At 40.1% G+C, this 16,789-nt stretch overlaps 1 protein-coding gene across 1 annotated transcript; it reads right to left on the bottom strand.

The window, feature by feature from the left end:
• Positions 1-318: 318 nt before the first annotated feature.
• ARRDC3 (arrestin domain containing 3) lies at positions 319-14,470 on the bottom strand. Its single transcript, XM_041463581.1, has 8 exons — positions 13,983-14,470; positions 10,613-10,694; positions 8,058-8,205; positions 6,717-6,819; positions 6,078-6,334; positions 5,516-5,678; positions 4,559-4,713; positions 319-3,185 (listed from the first exon to the last, which is right to left on the bottom strand). The coding sequence occupies exons 1-8, from the start codon at positions 14,260-14,262 to the stop codon at positions 3,129-3,131; spliced, it is 1,245 nt and encodes a 414-aa protein (XP_041319515.1). The 5' UTR covers positions 14,263-14,470; the 3' UTR covers positions 319-3,128.
• Positions 14,471-16,789: the final 2,319 nt, after the last annotated feature.

The raw sequence follows: 16,789 nt of genomic DNA, 5'->3' as shown, positions 1-16,789 counted from the left end.
CGCAGGGAACACATTTCCACATTTCCTTACTTCCAAGGGAACAGCAAAGGACATCTTCTACAAGTCAACAAACTTCATGTAAAAGCTCCAGCTGCAAACTAGACCTTTGAAGTCACTCCCCTCTTTCCTCCTATTCCCCCAATATTTGTGTCACCTCCTCAGGCAAAGGACCAGACACCTCAAAACAGGGTCACTGCAGCTGTAATGCGATACACAGTCCTAAAAAGGCATTTCCCATCTGGGACCTGGCCCCATGAGCTCAGTCATGTAAATAAAACAGATACGATCCCGAAACTAGACTCCAGTAGTACTCAGTGGTATAGTTCTAGAAATAGTTTTTTTTTCTATTTTTTGAGAAAGCAATATATGTTTTCCTGCAGTAAGTTCCTCTATTATGTGATACTTGGGGTTTTTTTATTTTACACATAGATAGAACATTTAAAACCCTTTTTTTTTACAAAAGTTTATTTTCCACAAGGAAGAGCAATAGGAAAAATTAAACTGTTTTCCACATACTGTTTTCTTAAAACAAGAGTCTACAAGGACATATTCAGCACCAAAACTAAAAACAAAAAAAAAGTACAAACAGCCATAGAATATAATCTATAAAGCAAACATTTAATATTGCACTTTGTTTCTCTAATGTTTGGATTTTACTTACTTTTTCCTAATTCAGATCAGAATTCTCTATCAAATACCGGGTTTCAACTGTGAACCTCAAGTTTTATAATGCTGAGAACTGACCAATATTTGTGGGAGAGTAATGCCTCTGAGTAAATTAAACTGCAAGTCTTTATTTGATAAGCTTATACAATTTTTCATTCTAATCACAAAGGCTGTAATGCCAAGTCAATTACTATGAAATTGGTCAATCCTGCCTCATGTGCAATTTTCCATTGTATTGTGCTAAGTACTTTAATGCTATGTATATCAGCAATTGTTCCCTAGTCTGTAAAAAGAACAAAAAAAGGAAAAAAAAGTAAAACCACCAAATGCCCTTTTATACCAACAATCCCATCAGCATTAAAAATTGTTTGGTTGGAGAGGGTAGAGGGAAGGGACATCCACAAAATTGGCCTAGTAGCATCATCCAATTTCCCTCTTGCCAATATTCCCGCTCAAAGCCCAAGCCTTTTAACTGAATCACTTAAAACGCGACTCATTTGTATTTTATCACCCTGTTGTCATTTTTGAAACATGAATGATCTTTCATGTTCTCATAAAGGCCACTTATGGAAAAGCCTATTTTGTCGCATTTATGAAGCCTTAAAAACAAGGCAAAAGTTTTTAAAAATGAGCACCATGCAGAAACACCAGCCTCCTCTCTCCCACTCTCTTCAGAGCTTTTTTATTGCACAAGGAGACAGGTATTTGATGGATTAGATCTTGATTTATTCAAATACTCAAGACCAGAACAGTGTCCCTTCGTCAGTGATCTGTGTTCCACAGTTTCTGAAGAGCAAAGTTGACTTCCATTGTACATCTCCAGCATCTAAGCACTGGTATTTGTTAGCACAGGTAATGGCTCCATTGCACTCTTCTCCCTGGGGCACACTCAAGGGCAAGTGCTCTTTCCATATGGTTTTGTTGCATTCTGGATGAATACATGGTATAATTCAGAGTTCTGTTTGTTTTAAAGCTCTTGAGAGTGCCAAAGAAAGATGCAGTTATCAAAGCACTTCCACCTAACTCATATTTAAGTATGGTGGTAACACTGATCTTTCTTGCTTTAATTATACTTCTAATCTTGTACAGTATCATGAACCCTGAAGGTAATACAAAGTGCACAAACTGAGCTCTTAGCATAAAAGAAGCTTTTCCTGCAGTTTGAAATATACTTTCTACTAGACTCATCAGATACAGCATTTTTGGTGTTTAAGTAGCTATATATAAAAATAAATTTACTTTCCCTTCCTATCTCTACTACTTGAGATATTGATCTGCCTGTGAATCTAGACAGTGTATGACCACTTCCTTTTAATAGTCTTTTGAGGAACAGCTGGTGTCTGCTGGTGCTGCTTTCATTTGTGCCTTTTTTTTTTAAGAGCTTCACAACTTGAACATCTTTTTTTATAATGCAGAAACAGAAATGGGAATGAGGAGGATTTCATAACTTTTGTGTATGTCCTTATTCCAGATCTCCCTCTCAAATAAAGAACAAAAAACAAAACACAAACACAAAAAAAGAACTAATTCAACAGTGCAACATAAAAAACCAAATAGCATTCCAACAGTTTGGCAAGTGATAAGTTCACCTGAGATTAAGTGATTTTTAGGCAGTCTGTAACAAAATGCTGCTTTGCAATAATAGTAGAAAGGCAACAAATTCTTAAAAAAAATCAAGAAAGTATACAATCTTGACAAAGTCTATTAGTTTCTTTCTATTAACTCTTCACCCTCCCACCCTATCCCCATATCTGTTGCTTATCTACTACAGTAGGCTGCAAAACATACAGCAAGTAGGATTGGCTTGAAGGCATTTGATGTTTGTAAAATAAATCCACAATAGGATCCAAGCTGAAGAGGTGATACAGGATCAGCCTACTAGGACAATTCTGAGCATGTGCATATGCAGGTAAAGTCCAGGCTACATTAAATTAAAAAAAAGAAGAAAAGTCAGTGCATTTGTCAAAGTCTGTTGCTGTTGGGTTGTTTGTTTCTTTCTTTCTTTTGTCAAAGCTTTCTTTTGCTCCTTATTGTGCGGACCACAAGACATAAGAAAGGGGTAACAACTGTCCGGCGTAAATGAGGAAAAGCTGTAGTGACACTGAACCGCACAATGTAAGCAATAAGCATGTGCAAATTTCCAAATTGTAAGAGGAAGCCAAACCTCTCTTAATGTGGTTTGGGTGTTTGGACACACATGACTGTAGGTTAGTAAGGCTGCTCCTAGTATGTGCCAGTATTTAAGAAGGAGGGGGGAAAGCTCAGTTCTTCAAGAATGTGGAGCAGTCCTACAATGTTACTGTAGGCTTCAAAGCATGATCACAGGTTGTTTTCATTTATTCACCACACAGGCAAGAGCAAACCCACTTTCTTTGAAAGTGTGTCTCCACTATGATGCCTTGACCTTCAACACAACAGGTATGATTCCAAACCCAAGTCAAGTCAGCTTCTTATGGATTCTTTCAACGAGAAGGGCAAGATGGTCTGTCGTCTGTGGGATGATCTGGGTTCGGATCAATCTAAACAAAAGAGAAGAAACCACAACAACCCAAGGTATTTTTAGTACTGATTGCTAGAGAATAAATCAATCCAAACACCAAAATTTTTAAGTCCAAGACTGTCAGAGATAAATGCTATTCCCAATCTGAAAGTTACTCAGATAACTGAAGTATCTCTAAAAATTAGATAAAACTTTGAATTGAAAATTACTAAGTATAGTGAAACATTTTAAACGGCACATTGATGGTAGCTTAAGAATAAGCACAAACATGTAATAAAAAATTGTAAAAAATCTGCTATAGTAGCACAAATGTTCTAAATTATTTATTGCTTAAGACAACCAGACCCATCACGTTAACATGCAGCTTAAAATACGAAATTGATTTTGGAAGACATTTTACTTAAAATGGCACAAAATTATTAGTAAAAAGTTCTTCTACTTAATTTGTAAGTAATGAATCCTGAAAGACCCCATACAATGTTTCAGAAGTTCATATGTACCACACATTACCACCTTTTCCTTTCAACAAAAGGAAGGAGGTGAAGAACATGGTCTCTAACCTAGGTCTCCAAAACTCAATAGGAAGTATAGTTTAAGTGGACACTATATAGTTTGGTCAGTTATTTTAAAAAGACAAAGGAAAAGCTGACTTCTAAATATTTAGAGTACCTAAAATGAAAAGCTCCAGAGTTGTATTCTAGGCTTATGTTATAGAAGAGACACAAAAAACATGCCATGCACTCATTCACTAGCAGATTAAGTACTTCAAGAGGAAAACAAACAATCATGAGTGGGTGGATCCAGGCAAGATTTAGCCAAAGGACACTATTTTATTTTGTCCTATACCACTATTTTTCCCTGAAAAATATGAACATGGCTTTTGAAGGTTTTGAAGCCTGAACATGCGTCCCAGTTATTGAGTGACTTTCACAGAAGTGAACTTGCAGACAGAAACATTTGAACTGTGCATTTAGAGAAACCTGAGCCAGAAAGAACACCTTTGAATCTTCTCCGCATGGAAATTCTGAAAGTAATACATACAAAGAGCTAAAAATACAGAGTACTTTTAGATCAGAGGTGAAAAACAGTTTGTTTTGCATCTATAGTCTGAAAACGTTGGTATTCATTAATGTCATATATAACTGCAATAATTTGCTGAGAGAGTGCAAAACGATTTCAGAATCTCTATGAAGCATTACAATAGTGAAGAATCCTGGAAAATTTTTGATGCAATTTATCTGCACTTTGCTAAAGCTAAGTTACCTTTTCACCTTTTCATATTTTTGCTTATTTGTCCTGGTTTTCACAAAGCAGAAACAGTTTCTTATGTTTATTCCACATGGCAGAATTCAAAGAAACAGTGTATTCATAATTATATTTTGAGGTACCTACTTCTGAATAGAGGGGTGGAGGAAGAAAACGAAATTCCTGGATGTACGCAAACAGTGGTCCTGGAAGCGCTCTCTCAAAGTCATCACAAACACCTAAGGGTGCAAGGCTGGACTGCCGTTGCTCCTCCGTAACCACTTCTGCATAGCTGGGAGGTGCTGCAGGGAAAAGGCACACGCAGTTTGAACAAGTTCTTATGCGTGACAAAACATATAACATGATAAATATTAAACTTTTATATTGTAAAATGCACCAGCATTTAGATAAATTACTTCTGTGACTTTTACACAGTTACTGAACGTGAAAAAGAGGGTAGGTTGCTATAGTTTATTTTACAACTATGCTCAAATCCAACAGCAGACTGACCATTGCTCATTGAGGCTTAATTATCACCTTCAAATTTAAAGCATACTCAGAATATCAAATTTCTGTTACAGGCAGGAATGACAGAACATTGCATTCCTCTGGACTGCATCATCAGTCTGGGATTTGTACATTAAAACCCCCATATGTTTATATGCAAAAAGAGAGAAGCTACAGAGCTTCTCCTTTGACAAAAGAGATTCCCACTGAAATGGATTACATTATGGTTTCACAATGTCTTGGCTATTAAGGATGATAAACGTCACCTTAACTGCTACTCTGACAGGTTACACTGACTTACAACCAAGGATACAGTTGGGATACTGGAGGCAGAATTAATTCTGCCCAGGTACAATGGCATTCTGTGCTTTCACTTGTACCAGCTTCCAAGCAGCTGCATTCCACTGCTTGTACACCTGAGAGACGAAGGCAAAGAGGAGAACTCCATTCTCCTGCAGAGAGCAAGCAGGTAGCAAGGAAACATCCACAAAGGACCTTCTATGGACCTTATTATGAAGGATGTAATTTGTGTCTGTTTGCATGACAGCAATGAATAAAGCACACAAAAATCAAAACAGACTTGTTTTGTCAGGTTACCTTCTGGTCTTTCGGGCAGTGTCAGACCAAGCCAATTCATGTTCATGCTACACTGGCTGCTTACACTTGAAGTTCTGCTACCAAATGGGTGTAGAGGAATGGTGCCAATGACCAGTGGTAAGTTAAGGAATAAATCCATGGCGCCAGGAATATCCACATACACCTAAAGAACAATAAAAAAGTATACATTAAAAATAGATTTGTGTGAGCACTTCCTAATTATTAGACTAAAATCTCCAGCCATGTAATTTTTCACAAGTGGCTGAAATTTCATTTTGTTCATTTCAGAGCCAATGTCCCTATGGAGACAAATAGCCCTCCAAGACAAAGGCAGCTCTATACTCTTCACACAAGTCGTCACATGGAAATGTCACATACTTGTAACACATTTCCTTAGAACGTGCAAGATTTAAACTGAATTTACTTATAGAATTATTGTTAGGACACCTAATGCTAGGCTATGTATTTCTTTTGTAACTAGTTAGCGGTTCACAAAGCTTTGTTAGCAATTTGCAAGGAATCATGGAAACTACTCATGCTCCAATGAAACAATCCAACATACCATCAGTGAATACTCCACACGGATTATACTACAGTCAAGGATTGAAGGGGAAACAGGTGGAATTTTCAGCTGTTTGCCATTCCAGGTTTCTGTTTTGCCAGATGACAAGGAATCCCCACGCAGGCTGGCAACAAGCTGTTTGACTTCCTTCATTTTCCCTTTGGCATAAAATGCCTGTGTTTGGTAAATGGCTGCCTTTGGCACCACCACACGGGAAGAGCAGTTCTCAATCTCAGCAAAGATCTGAATTGATTCACCTGAAAAAAAGCAGCATTTCATTTTTCCGATGTATTTGCAAGTCAGCTGAAGCAAATTGCCACATACTGTGTATTGTTATAAGACACTGGATGCTGCTAGCAATGCTCCACACTTTGAACAATATCCACTGATGTTAGCAGGAGTAAGGTCACCATGAGGTAAATCTAACAGAAAAATGCACAGGCCCAATAAAAGCAGATGGCCTTTAACAATATGGAGACAGAGCAAGCTAACAAAATTAGTTGTTTAAAATAGCAAATGAATGCAAACCAAAATGGTAAGAATAGTTTAAGTATTTCTTTTACATAACAGTCACTAAGTACACAGTGTCATTTTAAAAGGGAAGGAAAAACATTTCCTATAATTACTTCTGTTACGTACCTGGGGTGTAGCCCTTCCTTTCAATTTTGGCACTTAAGGATATTGGGCCTGAGGTACAAAACCAACAACAGAGAGTTTTTTCTTTTGTGCCTGCTTGGGGTGACTGCAAGAAAAGAACAATATTTTCCATTTAATAGAGTGCTCCATGAGTCTTTTAATCTGTTCTAATCAACATCAAAAAAATTTGTTATATACTTTCTATGCACTTTGATAAGCATACCTAGTTCTATTTAGAGGAAAAAACCTCAAGCAAATTGCACTACGCAAACTGTAAACTTATTCTAATTCCATACTCATTAACACTGCTTTTTTGCTACACTTCATACGGCAGTTACACTTAAAACAAGTTTTTATACATAAATAAATTTAGCACAGCTTAAGGAAAGGCTTTATAACCTACATATCCCCCCATATTGCTGAAGAACTTTTAATTTACCAGTAAACTAGAATGTCTATCTCTGTGCAGTATAGTATTTCAGAAACAGTAACTAAGGTGAAGTCCTGTAAACCTTGACTCCTGCTATTTCCTGTTTCACAATGTTCCTATTTCATCTGTATTAAACAGACTTTGTTATTTTACATGACACCAGGATTTAGGACTTGATCCAAAGCCCATTAAAGTCAAATGAGAGTCTTTTTGATTTTAATAGAACTTATGCAAGGCCAATGTCCCCTTGCAAGTCTGATTTTTCACCCATACACACAAGAAACCTATTTCAATGGATTTTGAGAATTTTTTCCCCTCTCTATGGGGGGTGAATTTGAAGAAGAGTGGGAGGAGGGGGGCGGAGATGGAATTTAGACCTGATTGAATTCAAATCCTCATTGAAAGGAGCTGTGATACTGAAATTATTTTAATGAAATGACATTTCATAAAAAGATTATAGAGCATTGTGATAATTTCTCCCCATTGGTAGAAAACAATCCATATGAAAATGATCAATTATGTACACCAGTACATTATTTACTTTGCATTTTTAAGTTTGCAGTCTTTCACACTAATTCTTTTAAGTGTCTTTCTTCAGAATCAAAGAACAGTTCTCTCAAAATTTTCCTTCTTACTCACACTTAATAATTTAGTATTAATTGAAATTGACAAAACCATTTTACATATCTTAAAAGTAAAGCAACTCCCAGTACAGGAAAACCTAGCTTTCAAAATGCCAGTACTTACAGAGCTGCAGAACTAATGTAATACTTAGAAGATTGGTTGTAACTAGGTATCGACTAAGTATCAGGTAATGTATTAGGTAAAATTAGATATGGATATCGTTTCAGTTATTAAACGTCATTATTTTTGTATGCCAGAAACAAAAAATGAATAATTCTGTCAATTCTTACCAGTAATGAAGGAGTGTTGATATCTATATGTTCAAAGACTGTAAATTCCTTCTTTAATTTTACTGGTAGAAACCAAGGCCTATGCAATTCGGCTTTCACCCAATAGCGCACACTGCCATGTCTGCCTTCGAATGAGGTAGCAAGTGGTCTGTGCAGGACACAAAGGTCAAAACTGAGTAAAGTCTTTCTGTCTAATAATGATACAATTGATCAAGTCAGTGATTAGTATATAGAACTGCATTTTTAATGCACTGTAGTACTTAATGTATAGTATCTCAAAAAAATTCAAGATTAAAGATGGGAGAAAAAATCATCTCCAATTTACCCTACTATAGTTTTTCATAGATTTTAGGAATCAATTGAAGAATTGTACTCGAAAATGCCAGGAGAGCACAGATTTTCTTTAAGCTTAAGAGGCCACTTCCACATCTAGGGTAAAGTATGCCCTTTTGACTACCAATTTAGAATTACCATTAGTATCAACCAATTATAGTTTTGGATATCACCTTTTGTAAGCAATTGTGTATTATTTACTTGGTCAGTAGCTCAACATCAGGATAATTTTAGCTGTAACTCAGCACTTCCATAGTTAGGCTCACCTTAAGCAGAGTAAATATTACAACATGGAGTTCTGAAGAGGGGCTATTTTGAGCACCTTCTAATCTTTCTCTACCTGATGAGACAGCTTAAAACATTTATAATATCTAAGAATGTACTCATACAGGCATATATGTATTTATATATACATATAAAATCATAAGACTACTCTGAAATTTGTCAAATGAAGAAACCTATTTTAGAAGCTGGAGGAAAGATGATGCAGGTAGTTTTTCCAGACCTGTGAACATTGCCTTTTTTATTGCGGTACATAAAATGAAAGATAAAGTTTCTTCGAAGTTCAATTATTTCAAATTAACAGTAGTTTCTGTAACTTACTCTCTTTATTTTTGTAAGTATTTTCTTGCATTTTACTATGTTCTGAATATACCGATATATATATATTAAAATAAAGTATTTGTAACATTTCCTGTTTTCCACAGAGAGTAATACTAGCCGTGCTAGGGCTTAACTAGAATTATTCTTTCAGGTTTGACTTCACTATGTGCACATTTGAAATGCTTAGTTTTTTCTCCTAATAATGGAATTAAAACTTTAGTTTTTTGTTCTGTCCCATATTCTGTAGAGGAAAAATCAGTAAGGATGATGCACATCTTTCCACGGTTGCTCTGAAGTTTAAGTCAGTTTTGGAAATATAGTATGGACACAAAATAGCAAGTAAGTAGGCAGCATCAAAGTTCAGTCTTTTAATATCACTCTTTGTTTTTCCAGTAGTATTAAAAACTGAGCTAATAGGTATTCTTTCATGGCACTTAGAAAGAACCAATAATTTGACCAATGCTTGTGGTCTTTTGCTATCTCTCTGTTTCACTTCAAGCTAAACAATTCATGTTCATGTTTTTAATGTTTTGGGGTTGGGATTTTTTTTTTGTTGTTTTTTTAAATGCCCCTTTAAACTCAAGGGAAAATCAGTACTGGCCTTACTGTTGAGATTTTCACAGAATGCTAAATTGTCTTTAAAATCTCCAAGTTCACCAGTCTTCCCAGAAAATCTTACTGAAACAATGTAGAAGTTCTGTGCTGTTCACTTTGAAACTGTAGAAACTTTGAAACTTTCAAAGTGTTTGCCATTTAAACATTCTACTAAAACCAGCACCTCTAATAAAAAACCTTAATATTAGGCAGTGAGCTTATTCACTGGCTCATTTTTCATCCATACGCATACTCCCTCTTTTCCTGTGTACTTGATTTTACTGGAACTTGTAGTTTTAGCTCATTTCCGTATTTCCAACTCTACTACACCCAATCTTGCATCCACAGTGCCAACATTACATATTTCAGACAGGAGTGGGGCAACAATTTTTATATTACCAGAACAAACTTTTGCTCTTACTCTTGCTTTGCCTTTGTTTTCTAAAACAAATGGGATTTGGTAGGAAAATTCTTCTTATTCTATCTACCCATTCTTAAGTTTGTTTCCATCCAGGCTTTCTGCATTAATAGCCATCCCTGGGTACATACATCCTATCTGAATAAGAACAACCTCCTCTTTTGTTGAAACCTAAGTAAACTAGCCACATCTGTTCCAGACTTGAGCCCAAACAATTCCACTGTGATCTTATCTCTAGTTCTGCTGGTCTGCATAACTCCAATAAATGGATGAGTTAGCTACTCTGCAGGACTTCAGTGGCAGTTCAAATTCCTCTCCCTCCTTTTGGGAAGGGGTAATAGACTGGAATACCTAGTCAGTCAGTAAAAAGGAAGTGAGCAACTGGGCAGCAGTGAGCTCCTTTTTTGTGGAAATTTTTTTTAGAAAAGATTGGGTATATCAGTGTAAAAGCAACCTCTTCCGTTTAAAGAGATTATGTTCTCTACTGCATGTTATGAGCACAATTCCTACTACCATTGAAAAGGTTTTCCCTCCACCCACAGCAGGAGTTTTGGTCAGGTGGTTGGGCAGTAGAGCCCTGTGTGGAGGACTGTGAGTGGGTACTTACGTCTGTGGAAGCTCGAAGCTGAATGCATATTCATGCCTTCCTGAATGGATGGTGTGAAGGCCTTCTTCTGAATTGTCATCGTCTAAAAGAGAAAAAAACCAACAAAGTAATCCAGCTGCACACATCTTATACCTTGTGTGGGTTTCTCTTCCAGAAAAAAACCAATTTGCTCAAACATTACAACACTCAAAGAATGTGATGTCCCAGGAACAAGGGTCTCCAGTCCATGAGTTATTAACTCCTGGAATGCAGGGCCAACTCTGACTGACAGAAAGGTGGGCAAGACTGCCAGCTTTGCCTTAGAGAGAAGCAGAGGTTACTGTTTTAATATAATCCTGCCTCTGAACAGTGACACAGTTTCAACTGCTGCCATTTCAAGGCCTCCATTCAAGGTCTGTAAAGGAAATCATGCTGCTTTCCACTGCAGTTGCTAGTCAGAACGAACAAGAGCTGGCTTTTTACCAGCATTAACAGTATCAAGTCTGCTGCTTAAGATTAAATTTAGAAATTCAGCTTCTTTGTATCTCCTGCCTGGCAACAGTGTCCACACATTAATCACACACACAAAAAAACCCGTGTGAGAAAGGAGTAAGAGTATATGAGCAACACCCAGAAAGTACCCGACATACTCAGGGGCATAGGAAATGGCAAGTTGCCCAGTTAATACTATCTAGAGCTCAACCTTTAATTTCTTTAATACATTAACTTGATCTTGCTCAGACAGAGCACAGATACTTTCTGGTTTTATGTCAGGAATGCCAACCATTGTTTAGGGTCACGATTATGTGTCCAGCTTCAAATGCCGCAAGAAAATTGCAGCTTATTCTGACATCAAACCAGAAAAACACTGACTCGTTTAAAATAAAAATTGAGTGAAAAATGACTGAGCACCTCGCAGATAAAACGGGTTGGAATGATAAAAGCGGTTATAGCGAGACAAAGTGAAAGGGAACAGCTTATGTGCGGCCCTCTGAAGCACTAATGGAGGCATGCAGAAGCGTTCTAAGTTTCTGTTGTCCTATAGAAGAGCCGATGCTCTACTTCCTGCAGTGCAAATAACGAAAATTTAAAAACAAATTAACAAAACAAGAAAAAAAAAAAAAAAGCCAAACAAAAAAACCTCCTAGCAGCGAGATGTGGAAATAAATACACCTTCAGCATGCAACTTTACTCAAGGTAGGTCAGGAAAATGTGCTGAAAAAGCGAGATGGTGTGTCGGCGTGAGGGTGTGCTTTTATACTGTTGATTTGCTTTTGGGATTTTTTAAATTAAGTGTGATTTATTTATTTTTGTTTAATTTTGTTCCGAGGGGGGCAGCGCTGCTTTCGGCGGTGGCTGCGCTACTCTCCGCCAGGCTCCCAGCCCCTTCCTGCCAGCTCAGCAGTCCCGCCACGCCGCGGTAAACAAGTGCTGAGCTGTCAATCAGCGCAGGCTGGAGCAGGAGCCGACCGGCCTGAACCGGCGCGCGCGGAGCGCCGCCAGCCTCGCCGTTCTCACACACTGCGTGCGCTGGGCCCGCGGCTCCACACCGAGGGCGGACCCTTCCGCCACCCGCGCCAGGCCTAGACCGCTCAGCTGATGGGACCGGCGACAGCAGGCGGCAGAGACGAGACTCAGGGCAGAGCATCCCCCTGCCCTCTCTCTCTGAGGGGCTTTGCGCCGAGCCAGCGCCTCGGGGAGCGGCCCCAGCCCGCTGGGGGCAGGCAGCGAAACCTGCTCCCTCACCCCCGCCGCCAGCACTCCGCCAATCAGCGGCGGGCATCGCCTTAGCAACAGGGCAACAAACCACGTCCGGCCAATCAGGGGGTGGCGGGGGGCGCGGCCGGTTCGCGGGTCGGCGCTCGGGGCAGTCATTGAAATGCGGCCGCCGGCAGTGGCTCCGCGAGGCCCCTGTCCCACCCGCTCCCACGCGTGCTCCCCCCGCCACGGGCAGCTCCTGCGTGGCTGCAGACTCCCGTCGCCAAGCTCTTGGAACCAGCTCTTGGTCCAGAGGTGCGGGAAGTCACGCTCGGGTGAGTGATTTCTGAGGTGGTGTCAGGAGACGGGTGGGAGCCGCAAGTCCCCTTGTTAGCGCGGTGTGCGCGAGACATGAACCAAATAAAAAAAGTCCCGAGTTCTGCAACAGATTTGGTCTCGGGAATACTGTATGAAGGGCTCCGTGTCGCCCGGAGTTGTTCAAAAATTACATTTATTATTTTTTCCGGAAAGAACGAGAAATATCGCATCGCTGCAGTGTATAGGATGCATATTCGGGGGAAAAAAAAAGGGGGGGGGGTGACAAGCAGCACAAAAAATTACATAACCGGTTTTTAACATTATTTTCTTGCGCTGGGGAATTAAGTCATCGCCACCACCTGACGCGCGCGGCCAATCTGCGCGGAGCGGGCGGCCCACCCCCCTCCTCCAAAGCCGGTCCCAAACAGGATTGAACCGCTTCGAACAAAGGCTGCGAAGTTCGGAGGAAAAAGAAAAAAACACAGAGAACCCCCGAACCCAGGCGCTTCCATCACGCCCCGGGGAAGGGGTCTGCGCTTCGTGGGGAGACCACGGCGGCTCGAGTGGGAAGTGGGGAGCAGGAGGTCCTCATCTCCCCAGTTTTGGGAGAGATGCTTCCATTACGCAACACCACTTCCCCCCTCTCTCTCCTCCCCCTCCTTCTGCTTCTCATCAAGGGCTTTTCGGACACACCTTTATATCGGGGTGACCCCCATTGCCGAGCGGGGTGTAGGGGCAGCCCAGGGAAATGAAACCTTTTTACGAGGGCGAGGGTAATACTTAAATGAGGAAAAAATTACACGTGGGGTGGTGCTATGTCAAAATAAGCCAGGGAGACTCTTTTATCTGCCAGTAATCAGCCATCCTGAAAAATTCATTGTATTATCACCCCATCAGCAAAACAGCATCAGCAGAACCCCGCACGTATCAAAAAGTACGGTTTTTAAGCTTTCATTGCGTTTCAATTAAGATTCTGCCAATTAAGTCCGCTGCCCATCTGGCTGTGATTTTACAGCTGTTTTTCCCCACGGAACGGCAAATCCTACTAAATATCACAGGGGAAAAAAAAAAAAAAACAAAAAACAAAAAAAAAACCAAACAAACAAAAAAAAAAAAAAAAAAAAAAAAACCAGAAAAAAATTAGAACACTCGGAAAAAAAAACTTATTAACATATGGCCGTACTGAAGGGTAAGTAGTTCAAAGAGAGTCCTCCTGCTTGCAGGTACTTTGCAAATGCATCTCCCATATGTAACTCCATCGCCAAGATACGACCCTCGGCATGCCCTGCTCTCCAGGGCTAAACCGGTGTGACACAAAGATGCATGCTTTTTTCCCATAATAAAATAAAGCATCACAGTTAAGGGCAGCCCTTACCTCTCTCATGGCCGATCAGGATGTCTTTATGGTTGAAATATTCCACTTCTTCGGTGTAGTTCTGTGTATAGGCAGTGTTGGATCCAGCATTCCTCGATTCAGTCCAACGTACTTTAGCGTGTCCCCTCGCATGGATTTTAAGGGATTTCACTCTAATTTCCCCAGTTACTTCTAGACTGACCCTTCCTGAGACTGTATCCCCGCTGGAGTACACAGGGACGTTGCTGTCATTCAGACAGTCAAAGCTTATCGTCAGACTCTTCACCTTCCCCAGCACCATGGTTTTATAGCAAAGTGTACAAAAATAGATTGTAAGAAAAAAAAAAAAAAAAGGAAGAGGGAACCCAAAAACAACCAACCCCGAGCCCCTGGGGCACAGGGGTGCGGCGGCGCGGACCCTACAGGCGGCTCATGGGGGCGGCGGGGAGCCCCGGCCCGGCGCGGGCGGCGCTGGTGCCGACGCGACGTGTCCCCACAAAGGCGCTGCCGCGCCGCCGCCGGCCCCGCCTTATAACCCGTGTGACAAACAAGCGCGGGTGCGCATGCGCCGCCCCGCCCTGGCGGCGCCGCCTTCGGAAAGCCGGGGCGGGGGGAGCGGGCTTTGTGCGCTCTGCTGGCCGGCCGGGCGGGCCGGCTCCGCGCAGGTGGGTGCTCTGTTACTGCAGCCGGCCGCCCCAAGGAAGATGGCAGTATTCCAGCTTCTACGAAGAGATGAAAATTGTGCTTCGCTTAAGAGACCTTTTTCTGAAACTAGCAAATTATCTCGTCTCTTAGTCATTGGGTTTTGGGTTTGTTTCGTTGGCTTTGGTTGGTTGGTAGGATTTTGCTGCTTTGGGGTTTTTTTGCGTTTGTTTGATTAGGTTTGGTTGGGTTTTTTGTTTGATTTCGGTTGGTTTTTTTGGTGTTTTTCTTTTTTTTTGTTTGTTTGTTTTTTTTTTTGTTGTTGTTGTTGTTTTTTTCCCCCCTCTGTGTGTGTGTCTAAAGATAGGAAAGAAGTGAGAAAAGCTTGATAGGAAATTATAGAAAAACATAGCAAGAAATACGAAGCAGTCCTGGCTTTCAGGTAGTATGTATTGTACTGTGTGAGAATCGTCTCTGTAAACTTTTGAAAATAAGTACTGATTCATCTGAATTTAACTATTGCAGAATCAATTAGTGCCCCAGTAATGCAAACTACATTGCTGCAAATCCCCCTGGAATCCTCCAAATGTTGGTTGGTTTTTTTTTTTTTTTTTTCATTATTATTACTTTGGTAGTTCTGTTTCTCTGGTAAATGCTCTGGGTTTGGTTATTTAATACTACGTTAGCTAATTTTTACACACTTCCATGCTGACAAAATATTTTCAGTGAGAAGTATGATGCTGGTGGATGACATCCCCCAAGACACTGTGCTTTGGGGAGACTAAACTGAAATACACCACTAACATTTCATGCCAACAGTTTGAAAGTGCTTGCCTATTCTTGCTGGGTTTTCTCAAGTAAAGGAAGTCATATTTTCTTTGGCCTGGTGGATATTCTCTTGTGTTTTTTGTGGCCAAATGGGTTGAAGTCTTGTGGGTAAATTAGAACTTTCTGTGCTTTTGCACCATCTTGTGGTAAGCATTCATACTTTCTTAGCTCATAGAATCATTGAGGCTGGAAAATACCTTCAAAATCCTGAAGTCCAACCATAAAAAGAATACTTGCAAGAGAAGCAGAGGTGATTTGATTCCTCTTCTGACAGTGCTTTTCCTGTTCCTCTCATGCCTTCAGACTCAGGTGGTCTCTTACATGTGTTTGTTTGCACATTTTTCTTCTGTAATTTAAAAGATAATGGTGTATTTCATGAGTCATAAAAGCCACAATTCTATGGTCTCCAGTTGCTATAGGACTTGAGAAAACTGGCAGCCAGGTGGGATGCAGCTTTCATCCACAGGGCTTGGGTCGTATCTCCTGTCCTGCCAATTCTGGGCTAGTTCTTAATGTTCACCTGCCCAAGGACAAATCTGTAGACATGAGAAAGAGCAATTGCATTTTCCAGGAAGCTGAAGATACATATCTGTTATTCTAGTGGATATTCATCTGGATTTTAATTTTTTTAAAAATCTAGATGGGTAAGGAAGAGAATCATCATGCATAGTTGGGGTACATGCAGCGTGATTTGTATACTGCTTGCATTTGCCTATTCCGGAGTTGTTGAAGGATAAAATACTTCGCTAAGCTGCAGCAAATCATCCCCTGTATATACCCTGCAGACCTCATAGCCATGTCTTACCTCCCCCTTTCACTATACACCAGTCATCTCCTAGATCACCACACTTTGTGTATGGTGATTTAAATCTGGACCACTGAAAAGGCTGGCATGATTTAGTTAATCATGTGTTAAGCATACTAAACTTGAGATTGACTGTTCTGCAGAAGAATCTATGTATGTGTATGTATGCATTTCCCACATCCTTCCAAAAATCACACATATGCATTCAGCCTCTGCTGCTCTTTTTAATACTTCTCATAGTGTATTCATTTTACTTTCGTGTTTCTAAAGTATACGCTTCATGCCACCATGTGGTAAAGGTGCTGAAGTTTTGCCTTTCACCAGTCTCTGGTCTCTGCATTTCTGCAAAACTGACATTTTTCTGTGAAGCCTTTTTGTCAGAATCAAAAAAACTCAAAATGAAAAAATAATGTAAAAGCTTAATTTTGGTTTTATTTAAATGGAGAACATACTATTAGGTTTAGCCAGAAATATTTAGCAGGGTTTTTTTGTCAGATGTTTAGTTAACCAAATATTAGTTATTTTTTGGGATTCAAGTTTTTGTATTTGTCAA

Source organism: Pyrgilauda ruficollis, unplaced genomic scaffold (assembly GCF_017590135.1).
Source record: "Pyrgilauda ruficollis isolate IOZ18807 unplaced genomic scaffold, ASM1759013v1 scaffold167, whole genome shotgun sequence".
Classification (NCBI taxonomy): Eukaryota; Metazoa; Chordata; class Aves; order Passeriformes; family Passeridae; genus Pyrgilauda; species Pyrgilauda ruficollis.
This window is presented reverse-complemented; position numbering and strand designations above follow the sequence as displayed.